At 45.5% G+C, this 18,164-nt stretch overlaps 1 protein-coding gene across 2 annotated transcripts; it reads left to right on the plus strand.

Moving 5' to 3' along the window:
* Positions 1-4,047: 4,047 nt before the first annotated feature.
* Positions 4,048-11,761, plus strand: PFN2 (profilin 2). 2 transcript variants are annotated; one of them, XM_083443056.1, is made up of 3 exons: positions 4,048-4,764; positions 7,701-7,893; positions 9,731-11,761. In XM_083443056.1, the coding sequence occupies exons 1-3, from the start codon at positions 4,633-4,635 to the stop codon at positions 9,826-9,828; spliced, it is 423 nt and encodes a 140-aa protein (XP_083299182.1). In that variant the 5' UTR covers positions 4,048-4,632; the 3' UTR covers positions 9,829-11,761. The 2 variants fall into 2 exon arrangements, 1 of the variants encoding a protein (XP_083299182.1); XR_014511882.1 differs by having other exon boundaries at positions 4,160-4,764; positions 7,701-8,665; positions 9,039-11,761.
* The last annotated feature ends 6,403 nt before the right edge of the window (positions 11,762-18,164 follow it).

An 18,164-nucleotide genomic window follows, 5' to 3' on the forward strand; every position in this document is an offset into this window, starting at 1 on the left:
AGCGCCTGTGCTAAAAGAAGCGATGCAAGGAATGGGATGCCCACACACCCCTCCCACGTCAAAATCTGGAGCCCTGCAGGTTACACATCCTCTGGAACATGAGTGACTTGCATGACACATGGCAGGATGAGGGTGTATAAAGGGCTCAAGGATTTCCCATAATGCTCCTTTGCGCTGCTTGTGTGCATGCCCTGATGAGCTTTTGGGACTCATCTGGGGGTAACGCAATGGTGCGTTTGACTTTGGCACTAGTAGCAGTCTGCCTTCATCCGCTCCATCCTCTGCAGTTCCTTCTGCTTGAATGTGAGAGAGCTGCTGAAAGGCCACATCAACTTGTTCGGCAGCGAGGGCGAAAACAAAAGGGTCGTGAATGCCCAAGTGTTTGTGTCGGATTATAGGCATCTAAGTTTAATGAAGGGGTAGGAAACCTTGGGCCCAGAAGGACATTCCCACCCCCCAAACCATGCCTTCTTGTCCCACACCTGACTTATGTGTAGGGCAGGTAAGAACATGGCTCCAAATAAAGAGTTGGAAGCTCCAAGTCAGCTCCTAATTGCTCCTTTGCAAGTGGGGCTCACTGACAGCCCTGATCAGCTGACTGGCGGTGACTGCAAGCCCCAATCTGATCAACTGCACCAGGCATGCCTTCAAAGAGGCTTACCTGGATTTAAGCCATGCCTGGATTTAAACAGGCATTCTTCCTTTGCCAGCAGCCTGGCAGTCTATGGAGGGAAAATGTCTACTTGCAGGTATAACTTGAATGCAAGCCACACTTGCAGACTGACTTCCAAAGGGCTTGCTGTGAGAGTACTGATTGGCAAAGGAACCACACTGGTGTGTCTGAGAGAAAACTACATAGGTGGCTTAAGCATCACTTCCTGTTTTGCTGCAGGATTGTAGAGCTTAGACATTTTTTAAACAGGACAGGAAGATGTCTCTTTGGTAGGGATAATTTCTAGGACTAGTGAAAACAGCAAGTGAAGTGTCATCTATGTAAATGGTTCTGTTCGTGTGTCACGTACCTTTGTTGGAGCTGGGCATTAATCCATAAACTAACAATACAAGATATCAGTTATCAATTGGATAAATCTCAGTTGGGACATATTTATCCTTGGTTGCCATAGGTCAGGGCAGTTTGAGGCTGCCCTTTATTGTTATCATCTGGGCACATCTGTGTACATGCACCATGCTGCAAACAGTAGATCTGAAGCGGGGCAAGCTGCTCAGTTTTAATGTGATCTACTAAACACTTATGATGGGATGTGGGTGGTGCTGTGGTCTAAACCACAGAGCCTAGGACTTGTCGATCAGAAAGTTGGCAGTTTGAATCCCCGTGACGGGGTGAGCTACCGTTGCTCAGTCCCAGCTCCTGCCAACCTAGCAGTTCGAAAGAACACCCAAAAGTGCAAGTAGATAAGGGAAGGTAAACGGCGGGAAGGTAAATGGCGTTTCCGTACGCTGCTTTGGTTCGCCAGAAGTGGCATAGTCATGCTGGCCACATGACCCGGAAGCTGTACGCCAGCTCCCTCGGCCAATAAAGCAAGATGAGCGCCGCAACCCCAGAGTCGGCCATGACTGGACCTAATGGTCGGGGGTCCTTTTACCTTTACTAAACACTTATATGTATGGGAACAGGGTAGCCTGATGGCCATTTTCAGATGCAGCATGTTCTCGGGGTTGCTGTCTCTTTTGCGTTTTCTCCCACTTTCTTGCCTCTTGGTTTGGAAGGCAATGATTTTTTTAAAAAAAAACAAATAACAAAACTCAGCTTTAAAATTCTGCTGTTATGATGAGAAATTACATAGAACACACCGAAGACGCTCATTTACAAGCAGGTGGCTTACTACATGTAAATGCACTAATTGCACAATACTTGAAACAGATTTGTGAGATGCTGAGGAGGGAGTTTAAGACATTTTGATGCTTCAAGCAAAACAACCAAGTGAGAGGCCTCACATGGTGGCAAAAATAAATGAATGAATGAAAGGATACCCTTTCATGGGTGCTGCCTGGGGTGGATCACCTCACATTGCCTAATAGTAAGATCAATCTAGAGATAGCACAGAACATTTAAAAATGAGGCAACAGCATTCTAGATTACCGTATTTTTCGCTCTATAAGACGCACCAGACCACAAGACGCACCTAATTTTTGGAGGAGGAAAACAAGAAAAAAAATATTCTGAATCTCAGAAGCCAGAACAACAAGAGGGATCGCTGCACAGCAAAAGCAGAAATCCCTCTTGCTGTTCTGGCTTCTGGGATAGCTGTGAGCCTGCATTCACTCCATAAGACGCACAAACATTTCCCCTAACTTTTTAGGAGGGAAAAAGTGAGTCTTATAGAGCAAAAAATACGGTAGCTGGAAAACACACCCAATAATGCTAACCTTACTTCCAGGAATGTGTGTCTGTGCTAAATCACGCATGCGTAGAAGCGCCCAAATTGCAACCCGCACGTGCGCAGGCGTAGGTTGTGAACGTGCCTCCTGCACGGATCATGTTCGCAACCCGAGGTTCCACTGTAGTCTATAAAGCAGCCTGCTCAAGTTTCATTGACGGCTATGGTCTTCTCTGGCATTACCTGAGAGTAGTCACTTGTGGGACTGCTCTGAAGAAAAATTGAGTCCAAGTGCAACAAAAAGTGACACACCCACACCCACGATTTTCACTGAGTAAGCGGGAAAAGAAAGTCATAATTTACTCTCAGGGAATTCAATGGATGCTCCTTTTCAAATGCAGGCACATAACAAAAACTGCATAAATTTAAGTCTTACAAACACCCAGAATTCTGGGCTGGTTCTTATACAGACCGAAAAGTTTAACCTGCAGCAGAAGTGATAAAATTGCATGTGCCAAGCCTCTGCTCTCCTCCCAACTAAGAGGTGCTGAAGGGAAGTAAGCAAACACTCAAAACTTATTAAGCCTGCAACCTTTTCTCTTTTATTACAGTATGGTCAGATAACCATCTGGTGATCCCAGCCAAGAATATGACAGAGGCTCCAATTTACAAACTACTTACTCTTGCAGCCACCTCCTTGAAATCTCTCAGAGATGAATCTAGATTCAGTGCCCAAGGCAGCAAACCCTAGATGCTCTTGCTTGGAAGGAATTCTTTTTATTGAAATTAACTGAACTGAGTAGACATGTTTGGGATTTGCAGTGAAGGGCCGGGATCCTGACCTGAATTTCAACTCTTCACTAAAACCAGTTAAAGCTAGGGCATCAGCCTGCAGGGCAACTAACTTAGCAAATGGTGGGGGGGAATTCTTGTTCCACACATAAGCTTGTAGCATGGCGAGGAAGAAACACCTTCTTTCTACAGGACTCTAGGCAGCAGGATCTTTAGCAGGGCTGCAACCTTAACCCCACATATCTGGGAGTAAGCCCTATTAACTCCACAAAACCTACTTCCCAGTAGACCGTGGTTAGGACTGCACTGTGTCACTAAACTTGAAAGAACTCCCAAGAAAACACGTGCAGCATCTCAGCCTGGGTACCAGTCGCCTGTGAACCACCAGAAATAACGATTCACACGTCTTGTCCCCTTCCCGCACCTCTCCTCTACCCCAACACCTACATTGCAGGCGGAAAAGCCAACAGGTGAAGCTTCACTCGCCTCCGCCACTGCATCGCCACGCAGGGAACAGCTGCAAAGCGTTGACTTTTGACTTGCCCCATCTTTTTAAAGAAAAAAAAACTTAACGAAGCTGCAGCAGACCGCAAAAGTGGGATGGGGGCGCCTAGCGTTTCTCCCCTCTCTTCCCTTCCCTCCTGCCCACACCCCCGCGGGCCCCCGCACATACCCTTGCTCTGCAGCTGCCACGACGCCTCGCCCCGCCTGAGCCCACCAGAGCAGCCACGGCGAAGAAGAAGGCGCCAGCTGGTGTCCAGCAGCCCCCGCGAAGGAGAACAGCAGCAGCAGCAGCGGAGCGGCCCCCTCCTCCCCCTCGTGCTTGGGCCTCAGCACGCGGCAGCGCAGCGTATCCCTCCGCCGGGAGGACCCACAATGCCAATAGGCGGCGGCGGCAGCGGAGGGATCCTGCCGCGAAGAGAAGCGTCCCCGGCATTGAGCGAGCGGTGGAGGAGGCGGCGGCAGCGGCCACCCGCACTCTTTGGCTTGCCCTTCCCCCTCCTCCTCCTCCCTCTCGACGCCTCCACACGCGCCGTTCGTCGCTGCGGGTCGGTTGGGCGCTGCCCAGTGGCCGCCTCCTTCCTCTTCCTCGCCTCCCTGTGGGGGAAGCTGCCATTTAATAATAATAATAACGATAATAGTAATAATAATAAAGGGAGAAAAGCGGGAGGGCGGCCATCGCGGCAGTGGTTGCCGCCGCAAGCGCCTCAGGTGGACCCACCCCCTCGGTCCCCTCCCCCGCCTGCCTTCTCCTCAACCGCCGCCGCCGCCTTCCCGTCCGTCAGAGAGTCTCGTCCGCTGCGGGGCTGCTCTCCCTCTCTGCCTTTTCTCTCTCTCCCTCCGTGTGTCTCTTTCCCCCGCTTCCTCTCGCCCTCGCCGCCTTTCCCTCCCTCCCGCCTCGAGTCCCGGCTTCCTCTCTCTCTCTTCCCCCCTCCCTTTCCTTTCCTTCCTTCTTCCCTCCTTCCCCGCCAACCCCCCATCCGCCAGGCGCGAGCCGAAGATGGCAGGCTGGCAGAGCTACGTGGATAACCTGATGTGCGATGGCTGCTGCCAGGAGGCCGCCATTGTCGGCTACTGTGACGCCAAGTACGTCTGGGCAGCGACGGCCGGGGGCATCTTTCAGAGCATTACGGTAAGGGCGGCCGGGGGTAGGTAGGTTGGGGGGGTCCCGGTCACGGAGAGAAGCAAGTGGCCGGGGGGGGGGGGAGAAAGAGGGATGGATGGAAGGCTAACCCATGATTTGTAACCCCCCTTTTAAAAACACCAAACCCGGGCGGGCATATTTCGGCCCTTGGAGGAGAAGGGATGGCGGGCGGGCGGGGGGTGTCGGCTAGGCTTGGGCTTTGGGGGGGGAGGCGGATGAGCCCCACGGAGTTGCACCTAATCCCACGAGGGGCGGATTGCAAAGTGCAGCCTTTTTTCTTTTTTTCATGCATAGCGCGCGCGCAGGCGAGGGAAGAAAAAGGAGCGCCGCGTGCGGCGGAGGCGACTGTCCTTTTCTCTCCCACAACTAGGGAATGGGGAAAGGGGGCTTTCTGTGTTTCCTGCATCTCTCCCTCTTCTTCCTCTGCCACCCAACTAAAAATAATAATTATTTATCTCTTGGCCCCCCACCTTGGTCCAGTGGTGGTGGAGCCGAGGCTAGGCGAGAAATCTGGGGGCGGGGAGCGCCCTCGTGCAAAACGCTTTCTGCCCTTTTGCTAGCTTGCATTATGTGTGTGCGCGCGCGCCCCCTTCCCAGCTTTGGGCCACGGCCGTAGCGCCCCCACCCCCCAAAAAAGAAACACACAGGGGGGTGCGAGAAAAGGGAATAGCAGGAGAGGCCCAGCTGGGTGAAGGTGTAAATGGCAGCGAGTTTCCCTCCTTGCGGTGTCGCCTCTCCTTCCCGCCCACCCGCAGCTTACGATGGCCGTAAAAGCGCCTTTAATGGGAAGAAAGCAGCAGCCCGCGCCAGTTAGGCCCCGGGCATTGCCTTTTCCCCTCGGATCTAAGGCTCCTCTCCCCAAGTAGTGATTTGAGGCAGTGGGAGAAAAGGGCCCTTTATCTGGTGGCTGGGCGGGCGAGGGAGGGAGGAGGGGGCAGCCTGGCGTTTTGAGATCCCCTGCTGCTGGGCTACCTTGCCGCTCGCCCTCCCTAGCCTCTAAGGCATGCGGGGCCAGGTTGGGACGGGAATAGCCTCGGGCTTCTCGGGGGACCATTTTGTATGCCAGGCTGCGGGGCTCCTTAATTGCCACGGCAATTGGGCTGGAGCAATAGCCGGCAATACGGCGGCGGCGGGAGGAGGAGGAGGGAAAAGGCCGGGCGCGGGGAAGGGAGGCGATGATTCTTGGAGAGGCTTTGCGTAGGATTCCCTCGTCTCTGGTCCGCACTGCTGGGGAGAGACTTGCGAATCCAGCGTAGGAGGCTTTTGTGAATCCATTCCTCGCCACTGGTTCCATGTTTTTTCACCTCCAAGATGGCGCACTGCCGCTGATTTTTTTTAACCCCTCCTTTTCTCTTCTCTCCCGAGATATTAATCACCCCGTTTCTGCACTGCAGTCTTTCTATCTCCTCAGTTTTTTTCCATCTCTCATCTTTCTCTTGCCATAAAGTTTTCTGATCATTCGAGATAAGAGTTTATAAAAAGAAAGGGGAGGGGGGAATTTCCGTGAGAAGGTTGTGTGCTTGCCTGCTTAACTCACCGACATGGTATCTGCAGGCTGAGAGTGTTGAAATGTATATTGAAATTATATAGATTCTGTTGGCGCTTCCCCCTTTATTTACCCGTGCATTAGGTGTGCAATGTGATCTTGCATTACAACAGGGGTGGTGGCCGGCCAGCTTCATCCCCTTCCACTCCAAAATGCCATTTTGGCTGGCTGCCTGTCTATGCAGGCAAATGTCATGAAAAGCGAGCTCCCTTATTCTAAACAGCACTCCTCGCCCCTCTTGTCAGTGCCCCTTATTGAGAATAATACTGAGGGCTCTGTCAGCAGTATTAAAGCATGGCTTAGCCCTGTCCTGTCTGTAGGAGGCATAGGAATGGGTTAAAAGAAGTGGTGCCCTTGGTAGCTGCTGAGCCAGTCTCTTTGCTGCTAAGATGTTTATGGGTAGAATCTTGGCTTATGCTTTGGGAATGGCTGGGGCCTGCTATGACTCTGCAGTTCTACTGGAACAAGATGCCTATTCCATCATACAGTGCCGCGGGAGCATGTTTTCTTGCTGGACTGCCTTTTTCCATTTTGCTATATGAATACACACACCGTGCACTATTCCTGATAAAAGAGGGCTGATATGTAGCCACCATGCTCTTGTTACTATGTTACACATTTTTGGTATTTCTATTGCAAATTGCTCTGCAATCATCGGATGAAGGGTGGCATAAAAATTTTAATTTAAAAATTAATTCCCCCCCTGCTTGTCTAAGATTGAGCTACCATACCCAGTTTTTGAGGGTTCTGCAAAGCACGTGCATTTTCCACCTGAATGGCCTTATTAGTATTGGAGAAGCTGTAATGTAAACTTTGTAATCTGTGTGGGAAAGAACAGAAATGCACGGTGTTAGAAACAATAACATTGAGAACACTATTTTAAAAATATGGTTTAATAGCATCCCTGAAACTTATTGACAGCCATGTAGCTATAAGTAATGGAGGCTATTCTGCATTTTGTGCCTATGTTGCATGTAGAACATAGGCCCTTTGTGCTTCTGCTTCTGCCATAGTGCTTTAGTTATTTGGCACATTGCAGGGAGTGGTCCTGTAGACAGCATGAAGCTCTAATATAACTTTTTTTGATCTTCTCTCCCATAGATGTATATGCACAATCTAAAATCAGGGTCTCATTATTAATTGCATACTTAATGAAAAACATATTTGAAGACTCTACTTGGGTATCATCTTACTTTGTAGCACTCAGAACTACTTCATTAACTTCATACAGTGTTAGACTTTAGAAGCTACAGTTGTTTTTGCTAGAGTTATGTTCTCTTTTTGCTATTAAATTAGTACATTCAGTGTGTACATTGACTCTTCAGAATCCAGGTATGAGAGCTTGCTCTAAAATTCTATGGACTTCTCTTTTTGACAGCCTGTAGAAATAGATATGATTGTAGGAAAAGACCGCGAGGGTTTCTTCACCAATGGTCTAACTCTGGGTGCAAAGAAGTGCTCTGTGATCAGAGATAGCCTCTATGTGGATGGTGACTGTACAATGGACATCAGGACAAAGAGCCAAGGTGGCGAGCCAACATATAATGTTGCTGTAGGCAGAGCTGGTCGAGGTAAGCTTGGAACTTTCACTAGCGTTTGATCTGGTGTTTTGTTTTCTACTGCTTTAAAAACATGTAGGCTTTAAATTATCTCAATTGATCTGTCCAACAAGATCTGGATTAGGTGACTGGCTGTCAAAATAGCTTTGTGGAGAATAAGACCATATTCTTAAGACTATGCACCCAGGATGTTAATGTTTTGGCATTTGAAATTAATTGCTTCAGGTAGAATAAAAATGCAAGTTCAGGCTTCTAATTTTGGAGGTTATTTATTGTACAGCAAAAGTTTATGACAAAGAGCACATGTACCTGGTTGCTTAGCTAAGTAGTTCATAGATGATTTATGCATGTATCAGTTTATAAATATGGAATATCTGTTGCTTTACATTCCCAAGACATCCTCAATACTTCAGGATGCCAGTCCATGCAGACTTCTCATATAAACCTTCCACTAAATAAGAAATGCATGTTGGATGGTGTTCCAAAAGGAACTTCTAACAACCTGATCCTATACAACAGGTGTGGGGAACTTGTGGCCTTCCAGTTGCTTTTGGACTCCCAGCTCCCATCCATCTTCGTCAGCATGGCCAGTAGTCAGAGATGATGGGCGTTGTAGTTGGCAACAGCTGAGTGCCACAGGTTTCCCACAAATGCTGCATACTGGTCTATTAAAAACCCAGTGCTTAGGATTTTATTTTTAATTTGATATATGGTACTGATCATCATTCAGCTTGTTCAACTTCATATGCTCTAAAACTGCAGTCCTGTACCTATTTATGTAGGAGTAAAAAAGGTAAAGGTACCCCTGCCCGTACGGGCCAGTCTTGACAGACTCTAGGGTTGTGCGCCCATCTCACTCAAAGAGGCCGAGGGCCAGCGCTGTCCGAAGACACTTCCGGGTCACGTGGCCAGCATGACATCGCTGCTCTGGCGAGCCAGAGCCGCACATGGAAACGCCGTTTACCTTCCCGCTAGTAAGCGGTCCCTATTTATCTACTTGCACCCGAGGGTGCTTTCGAACTGCTAGGTTGGCAGGCGCTGGGACCGAACAACGAGAGCGCACCCCGCTGCGGGGATTCGAACCGCCGACCTCTTGATCGGCAAGCCCTAGGCGCTGAGGCTTTAACCCACAGCGCCACCCGCGTCCTATTATGTAGGAGTAAGACTCATTAAATTCTGCAGAGTTTACTTCTCTGTTGACATCTATAGGATTGTGCTGTTTGATTTCTTTTTTAAAATTTACATAAAACGTTGGCCTGTTGGACTAATTACAAGTTACTTTGAGGCAAATCAACTAGTATAGAAGTAGAAGCATCAAAAGTGAGAGGACAGTGAGAATGTAAGATTGTTTTGCGCACAGAACTATAACACATTTTAGTGACACCTACTGGCATATAACAGTACTTGCATTGCTAAAGGTCTTCAGGACTCTGCTGTTTTGGCATAAACACAATTGGATTCTTTTTGTACTGTGGACAACTTTTGACTTATGAACTACTAGAGCAAGTGAATATGATACAGTAGGTTCATTCCAGTTATTCCAATTCATATTACCCCACATCTGCTTTATTTACCTTGCAAGAAAATGTAGCCAAAGCTTCTTGACCCCACAGTATACCCCATGTATCACATTTAAAAAGCTTGGTCATACTAAATTAACATCTGCGTCTGCCGAACATTCTTTTCAATTAAACAAGGTAAATGTTCAAAACAATATAGTAACGCTGTGCAGGTAACTATTCTGATATGCCAATATTTGAATATGCTTATTGTACTGCTTTATTAAAACTTGGAATATTTCCTTGTCTAACACACTCCTTTGTAAAACTTCTTTTCTTTTCTCTTTCAGTCTTGGTCTTTGTAATGGGCAAAGAAGGGGTCCATGGAGGCGGATTGAATAAGAAGGCATACTCAATGGCAAAATACTTGAGAGACTCTGGGTTCTAGTTGCTAGGCAGACTGTTAAGTATTAGGGGAAATTGCTATTAAACTTTCCTGGCCTCAAGCTACATTGTGGAAACTTTATTAGCAATGCAGGGTGATGGGGTATGAACCTGTGTCTCCTTTGTATCCCTCTATTGGTGGGGAAAGGTGTTATTCTTTCTTTAATTCTGTTCATCCTTGTTTCCTTGTGTACTCCAGCATTGGTTATGGCCATGGGAAAGGGAAGGTGTCCATGGAGGGACACTCAACAAGAAAGCTTATGAACTGGCTTTATACCTGAGGAGGCCTGACGTCTAAGCAGCCTCTCCCCATCCACATAGCAACTGTTTTCACCACCACCTCTTGTGTTAAAAGTACTACCAGCCTATAGATGGCGGTTTTATTTACACATTTCCCTATTGTCATGGCTCCAGTTACCCTTTTCGTTTGTATGTTAATCACTGTTGTACCCATGTTCTGTATCTGGCACCATCTATTGCAACACAAAAGATGATATGCATGATACGTTGAAGCCTTGGGAGGGAATCATGCCAAGTCCAGGCGTTACTTGTCTTAGCAATTAGTGTGACATTGAGAACTGAACCAATTTAAATTAAACTAAATAAGGTGCCGATTGTACAATCCAGATTGATCAATGCCTCCTCAGCACTTTGAGCATTTACACAGCTCATTAGTCTTCCTTTTGTAGAGCATGGTTGGGAGGGAAAAAGTGCATGCATATCTCTACTTTCCTCCCCCTTGTCCTTACCTTTAATCCACTCTTCTTTTTTGTTTGTTTGCTTCCATCTCTATCTATATATATACATTTTTAAATACAGTGCCTGGTTTGTTTAACCAATTTGCTGCTTGAAAGCTGTCACAAGTGTTGCTTTAGTTTTGTTGTTGCTCTTCTGTGTAGACTTGCAAAACTCTTCATGGTGTCTGAAGCGCATCCTGCTTTTAAAAGGGTAACTGCAAAACTATGAAAAGGTGCCGATGCTCTTCTCCCCTCCCCTTCACCACCATCCCCATCTTGAATGAATCCCCAGGGACATTCCATCACCGCAATAGCTCAGGCACGTAATTTTGTTTTTGTTTTTGCCAGCTCCTGTTCTGTAGTTGAAATGTAAAAAGGCTGCCATCATGGACTTTAGATATCCCAGTGTAACCATCTGGAGTGTGTCCGGTTTCATTTTTTCATAGGACCAATTTGATTTGCAGCTTGGGTTTTTATATGAAACTGCATTGTCATTGTCAACAAACTACCACCTCCAGCTATACACCTATAGCCTAGTCTGAGATCAGTCTGTCAGATCATCAACTGAGAAATAAGATTTGCTGCTCTGATATCAGTGTATGTTTTGAAGGTTGGTAGTTGTAAGATAAAACGGTCCAAACGGATACCATTTCAAATCTAATCTTCATTTGGCCTGTTATGCCCTTGCTGCAGAAATTGTGGAGTGAACTGCCTTGTGCACTAGTCATCCGAAACATGTGTAACCAAATTGTCAGTTTGAGCACAGTACTAACTTGTATGTCCATTTAAAAGAGAACTGCAGAACTCTGTATACAAAAGAGAAAATGGAAGATGGTCTTGGTTGGAATAACTGAGTTGGCTGTCTTGTGATGAATTTTTAATGTATTCTGTGCCATACTAATGTTTTAAAAAAATGAACTGTTGCTATTGTGAGATGGATTTTAACTGACAAGAAAGATTTCTTCTGAATGGCACTACTTTAGGGACACTAGTATTTGCTTCTATTGTTCGGGCCTTTGTGGATAATGTACAGACTTAAAACAAATTCTTGTTGCTGATTTGTCCATTTATTTCCCTGCACTTTGTTACATCTGGGATACAGTCTAACTCATCTGATTTAATATGCATTTCAAAAAATGCCATAACTATTAAACACCTTGTTTACAGACAGATGAAATAAATTTATTCCAACCAAATAAAGTATGAGTTAGTGTGTTATGTGGTTCTGATCTGCCCCTTACCCCACCCCTTATGAAGGTGTGTCATATTGCAGTGCCCTTGTGGCGACCTGACTGTTAAGGGTGGGTTTAATGTTGTATTACATTTACCTGGGTCATGTCTTTTATTAATAAAGTGCAGCCCATTCATTGTAATGGAGTCACTCTGGTGTAAAATTTGAGTATAGTTCTTTATGGACCTGAACCTATAAAGATTACTTCTTGAACTATAAAACTGTTGCACTAGCTTTTAGTAATAAAATGAGACGTTCCTATACAAGTTAAGATGCATTTGTGGGGGTGGGGCACCCTGAGGCAACACCTCTGGTACTATACAAAAACTTATTTTAAACAAGGTTCTTTTTAGAGACTGAGTATAGCCTAGGATGGTGTTGCTCTGCTGAATTCTACTTCTGTTACAAATGAGAGAACTATGGTCTTGCACCCCTCAAGCTATTCCTTCTTAAAGGATGTACCATTTTTAAAAAGTAAAATTATGTAGATTTTCCTCTTTCTCTTATTGCTTCCCCCAAATTGCTGTAAGGCTGCTATAGATATCTTTCCACTGCAGCAAGCACTTATTTAGCCTGTGCGTCTCTTCAGTCTTAAGTGGTTATTATATCTGCATGTGGAGATCCTTTTCCCTTGTAGCCAGCAGCTCTTAGTTTGGAAGGGAGAGTTAAGAGTTGCACATGGAATCACCATATTGCAGTCCTATAGGGATATGGCACTTAGAGATTGTGAATAATGTTTCTTTCCAGAGCAGAAGAGTATCTGAAGGTAACATACCATAGGCAAGAGCTAAATTATCATTTGTGGTGTGTTACAACTTTTCTCTACCCCCACCTTCCTACATAATTTTCTCCATGGTGATTTGTCAGCTTGGACTGAACATATGCATACTGTCTAAGACTGCCATTACCTATCCTGATCACAGCCTTGTGTGGCATGGAAAATCTGGAACCACTTCACAATGCATGTTACAGCTGGGTTAGGGAAATTGCCACAGCTTAAATATTCTTGAAATGGGCTTAGGAATCAGCCACGTGATGTGTGTTTTTTATCCTTTTTAAAAGGCTGCCGCCCGATTAAGAACCTTAATTGACAGTTGTGTAATATTTGCATATAAAAATAGTTCTGAAGTGGAAAGCATACTTTGTTTTTAGATATACACATGTGCTGTGGTTAGCATTATCATGAAAGTGGTATTGCTTCCTGAGGGGGGAAAAGGGGATTTTTCAATACCAGGGAACCGTTTTAGTTAATTACTCTTAATTAAATATTGCAGTCCTAGTTTAAAAACTTAGCTAAAGCTTTGTTTTTAGAAAGTTCCTGGTGGTATATATGAACTGTTTCATCACAAATGCTGTTTTTATGAGAAGCAAGTTGAAATACGAGTGGTGAGAGGTGAGTCAGCATGGGGAACAGCTATAATACTCCCCCCCCTTCCTCTCAAGGATATGAATGAGCCCTTGCAATCCTTGTTTGAAGTCTGCCTGTCTTTTCAAGAAATGAGTCTGATTTTGTCTAACTGATCAAAACGAGTTGATTCTTTTAAGCTGGGTGAAAGGTTGGTCTGGCGAAGAATAGAAGTTTTATAGACACTTTCGTTCTTTTAACTTCGCAATCTTTATTCTGTTAATAGCATTCCCTTTATTGGTATTTTTAATATTATTCACTCTTCCTTCATAAATAGAAATAGATGATGACTTCAGGAGGTCTCAGATGTTTTCTTTTGTGCAGATGCTTCTCAAGCTCTTCTGTGAGGTATATATGAACCAGGTAGTAGAGGCTCCAGCACTTTTGGAAGAAAGCAATTGATAGTCATACCTCGGAAGGCGAACGGAATCCGTTCCAGAAGTCCATTCGACTTCCAAAATGTTCGGAAAGTAAGGTGCGGCTTCTGATTGATTGCAGGAAGCTCCTACAGCCAATTGGAATCCGCATCAGATGTTCGGGTTCCAAAGAATTTTCGCAAACCAGAATGCTCACTTCCGGGTTTCTGGCATTTGGGATCCAACGTACATCTGTACAAATATTCTTTAGCTAGTCTTCTCTCTCCTCCGATCTTCTTTTGCTTTTACAAGCTGCTCTTGGATGGAGGGACTGCAAAATTTCCATCAGGACTGGTGCCAGGCACGGCACTGCCTGAAGTGGGTGCCCCTTCCGATTTGATGCTACTACCATGGCAGCAGCGCTGGTGCTCCCTCACTCTCTTAAAAGAAGGTGAGGTGACCTGAGAGAGTGCTTGTGCTGCTGCTGCTTTGCCAAAGCATCTAGAAAACCTTTTTTTTTAAAAAAAGTAAAGTAACTAAAGTAAAAAGGTAAAGGAACCCCTGACAGTTAAGTCCAGTTGCGAACGACTCTGGGGTTGCGGCGCTCATCTCGCTTTACAGGCCGAGGGAACCGGCATTTTTCCACAGACAGTTCTTCCGGGTCATGTGGCCAGCAAGACTAAGCCGCTTCTGGTGCAACGGAACTCCCAAACCAGAGCAGCGCACAGAAACGCTGTTTACCTTCCCGCCGGAGTGGTTACCTATTTATCTACTTGCACTTTTTGAAATGCTTTTGAACTGCTAGATTGGCAGGGGCTGGGACTGAGCAACGGGAGCTCATCCCGTCACAGGGATTCGAACCTTTGGGGGGGGGGGGGGACGCTGACCAGGGATTTGGCAGGTGGGTGGGCTGCAGAGGTAGTGGGTGGCAGGCCTGGGTAGAAAGGCAAGCAGGGTGGCTGAGCACTGCTTCCTGGCCCCTGCCACCTAAGACAGTTTCTCATTTCACCCCATGAATAGACTACCCCTATTGCCCAGTGATCCTTGGGTCTTAACAAGAAGTTGTACATTGGAATTCTAATAGTTCATATGATTCTGTTATTGCTTATTGGTCAGCTATTGTGTTGACTGATTTGGAAAGATATAACTGGATGGTGCATCTATCAGTGGGTTCAGGTTAATCTTGGATATTTCTGCATGCTTGAACGTTCCTCTCCCTCCACACCCCCTTTACAAAATGTGGGCTAAATTGTGAACATTCGTCATTCTTCCACCAGTCTGTTACTTCTACAGAATACATGCAAAAATGTTGGGCTCAGATCCTCGCATTAAGGCGCCCTGATACACCCTGATACAAAAAGTCCTGGATGGTTCTGGCTAGTGTTCCTAGTGTGCCTTCACTATGGAACAGGTTATAGAATAGAAAGCTGTATCCAAACTGGTTGAATTTGCTGTTGTATAGTATCAGGGATATTTTCTGTTCTCAATGAACTGCCATTTTCTTAAACTTGTTTGACTATACTAAAGAAAATGAAATGGGATAGCTAATCCATAGCAAGGAGAAGGGCAGCAGCTCAGTGGTGGAACACCAGCGTTGTATGCAGAAGACCCCAGTTTCAATCTTGGTATCTCCAGATAAGGCTAGGAAAGACTTCTTTCTGGAATCTTGCAGAGCTGTTCCCAGTCATCATATAGTCAGTGCTGAAGTAGATGGGCCAATGGTCTGACTCTTCTATATTACTGGGATGGCCACTGGGTACAAATAGTGCTAAATGAAGAAATCATGCTGGTTTTGGAAGGAATTCAGCGATTCTCTGAAAGGATCCATCAGGTTGCTTTCCTCCAAAATAATTCCAGTGGGGGAGATGCATTTACCTTTAAATTTGCACTAAGCAGCCACCTCAGTACTTAGCAGTGGTTCATAGAACTGCTGGTCAGCCGTCTTCACTTACCCTTTTCTCAGACAAAACAAATATGGAGGGAGGGAAGCCATTTGTCCACAATAATGCCTGGAGTGGAAGAACTTGTGTGTGCATTTTAGCTAATGCATCTAATGACAGGGACCCCACCATGCTGGCATATGACAGGCGTGACCTGACTGGCAGTCTGAGTGATGAATGTTGAAAAGGGCAGTTGAAGCAGCTTCTGTATGGTTGGTTTCTGCATGAGAAAATGTGTGGGATAGGGCAGACAGGATTGTAGCAAAGCAGCAGCTTGGGAGTGAGTGAGAGCCTTGGAAATGACTGCAGAAGTCAAATCTGCGTAGCACAAGGTGTTAAAGCCCCAACTGTAGCACTTTCATCATTCCTGTGTCAGCAATAGATTTACCACTTTCTGATCAATTTTCTGTAAGTTGAAGTGCTTGAAACGGCTCTTTAAAAAACCCCTTAGGGGTCAGGACAGAAACCAAAAATATTACTGCATTGCCATTGTGAAGAAGTCGGTAATGGCAGTGAACAAGGGACTATGTGCATGCATATGAGAGAGTGAGTGCAATCTTAGATCCATTTACCTAGAAGTAAGCTCCATTGAACTTACTACAGTGGTACCTGGGGTTACAGATACTTCAGGTTACAGACTCTGCTAACCCAGAAATAGTACCTCGGGTTAAGAACTTTGCTTCAGGATGAGAACAGAAATTGTGCAGCGGGAGGCCCCATTAGCTAAAGTGGTGCTTCAGGTTAAGAACAGTTTCAGGTTAAGAACGGACCTCCGGAACGAATTAAGTTCTTAACCCGAGGTACCACTGTAATTGCTTCTGAGTAGTAAGGTTTTTTTAACGTGAGTGTAACAAGGGCCATGTGCATGTTTGTTGTGGGGAAAATGTTAAAAAGGCTGAAAGTGGAAAGGAGAAGGATGTACAGAGAAGCTATGGGGCAGGAGACCTGCTCTACAACATTTTTAGTAGCTCTCCATATGTACATTTAGTATAAAAACTTGCTTTTGCAGCCACTCTATTTGTTGCAGATCTCTCGAGTTAAAACCACCATAACCCTAAGCATTCTTAAACTTAAGTAGTTTCTGCTGTTCTGATCTTACATTCATTGTTTTCCTGGTTTTCTCTTTAGTCTGTATCAGCCATCACCCTATACAGCACCACCTCCTGCAATCTTGCTCTCCTATAGCTCAAGGTTTGGTGCTGTTCTGCCATGTTCAGTATGCACTCTTTAAGTGTGTGACCATCTACCATATTTTCTCCTGCCCTTTTTGTGGTTTCTCATAGCTCATACTCTTTGACTGCATAGAGATCCTCTCAAAGAGTCATAAAGCTAAAACTCCTTCCCTGCCCCTCCATCGAACCCTATTACAGTCCACCAACTATGTTGTACTAGCTGGTGTGCTCTGTTGAATATTCCACACATTCCCTTGGGGCAGTGGCTGCTGTCAAACCATTGGTGTATTATCTTCATTTAATGTAACTGATAAACAGCTTCTGATGGGTGTATTCAAAGTAGGCACCTTCAGTGATAAAGTAGATCAACATTCTCTCTAGTGCGTACACTTTAGTTTGATGCTTTGACTTCTGCTTATGACTGGGTTGTGTACTGATTGACCTTGATAAAACTTCCAAATCTCTACAGAGGGTTCTTGCTGGGTAAAAAGTGGTTTTCAGCTCATAGTTAAGCTGTCCTGAGCAGCAGTTAAACTTTTTCAGCAGGGGGCCGGTCCACTGTCCCTCAGACCTTTTCGGGGGCCAGACTATATTTTTGGGGGGCGGGGGGAAATGAACGAATTCCTATGCCTCACAAATAACCCAGAGGTGCATTTTGAATAAAAGGACACATTCTACTCATGTAAAAACATGCTGATTCCCAGACTGTCCGGGGGCTGGATTTAGAAGGCAATTGGGCTGAATCCAGTCCTCGGGCCTTAGTTTGCCTACCCATGGTCATGAGGAAGGAACCAGATTGATGGTTATTCAGCTCCTCATGCACTTCTGTTGCTGTCCTTACAAAAGAGTCCTGTTACGGTTTGCAGTTTCCAGTTAGACTGCAACGGGGGTGCAGGAAGATTGGGAAGACATGTACAAGTTGGTAAAAGACTGCAAAAGCCACTTCCCAAAATTGTCACCTGGCATACAGCTTCTATCTCATGAACCATGGCACCCACACCTATGAATTTTGTCAAAGTTTTTGATGTCTCATTAACAGCCAACATAATGAAATGATGTAAATATTAGCCAGAACATGTGTAACAGATAACAAACATTCCAAAATAAACTTTGAATCATCAGAGTTCCAGGAGTATCTCTGCTGTGAGATGGTGTTGAATCACATGTAGCTAGCTGTCTGCTACTTTCATGTGCCTATATACCGTACCAGTAATAGCCAAAATGCATTGAACATCGTAAGGAATTAAACCACCCACACACCTGTGAGTCTGCCCTCCTATGAGATAGTATTGAACCTCACCTGTGCCATTTGCCAAAATATGCTTTTTAAAAAATGAATTGGGGATATGCTCCCCCACTGTTAAGCTTTTTGCCACTCCAAATGATCACTCAAGGTCCAGGAAAGCATCCCCTGCAAGACATTTGACCCAATGCAATGGTTGATGCAACATGCACATGATGAACTATTGAATTTTTTTCCCTGTCTAAATGAAGTTATC

Source organism: Podarcis tiliguerta, assembly GCF_965153285.1.
Source record: "Podarcis tiliguerta genome assembly, chromosome: 5".
NCBI classification, from domain to species: Eukaryota; Metazoa; Chordata; class Lepidosauria; order Squamata; family Lacertidae; genus Podarcis; species Podarcis tiliguerta.

Bases quoted from the DNA above. Each gene is read 5' to 3' on its own strand.
- PFN2 (XM_083443056.1), top strand. From the start codon at position 4,633: ATGGCAGGCTGGCAGAGCTACGTGGATAACCTGATGTGCGATGGCTGC. The intron at 4,765-7,700 runs GTAAGGGCGGCC...TCTTTTTGACAG, and splicing joins GCATCTTTCAGAGCATTACG to CCTGTAGAAATAGATATGAT. The intron at 7,894-9,730 runs GTAAGCTTGGAA...TTTCTCTTTCAG, and splicing joins TGTAGGCAGAGCTGGTCGAG to TCTTGGTCTTTGTAATGGGC.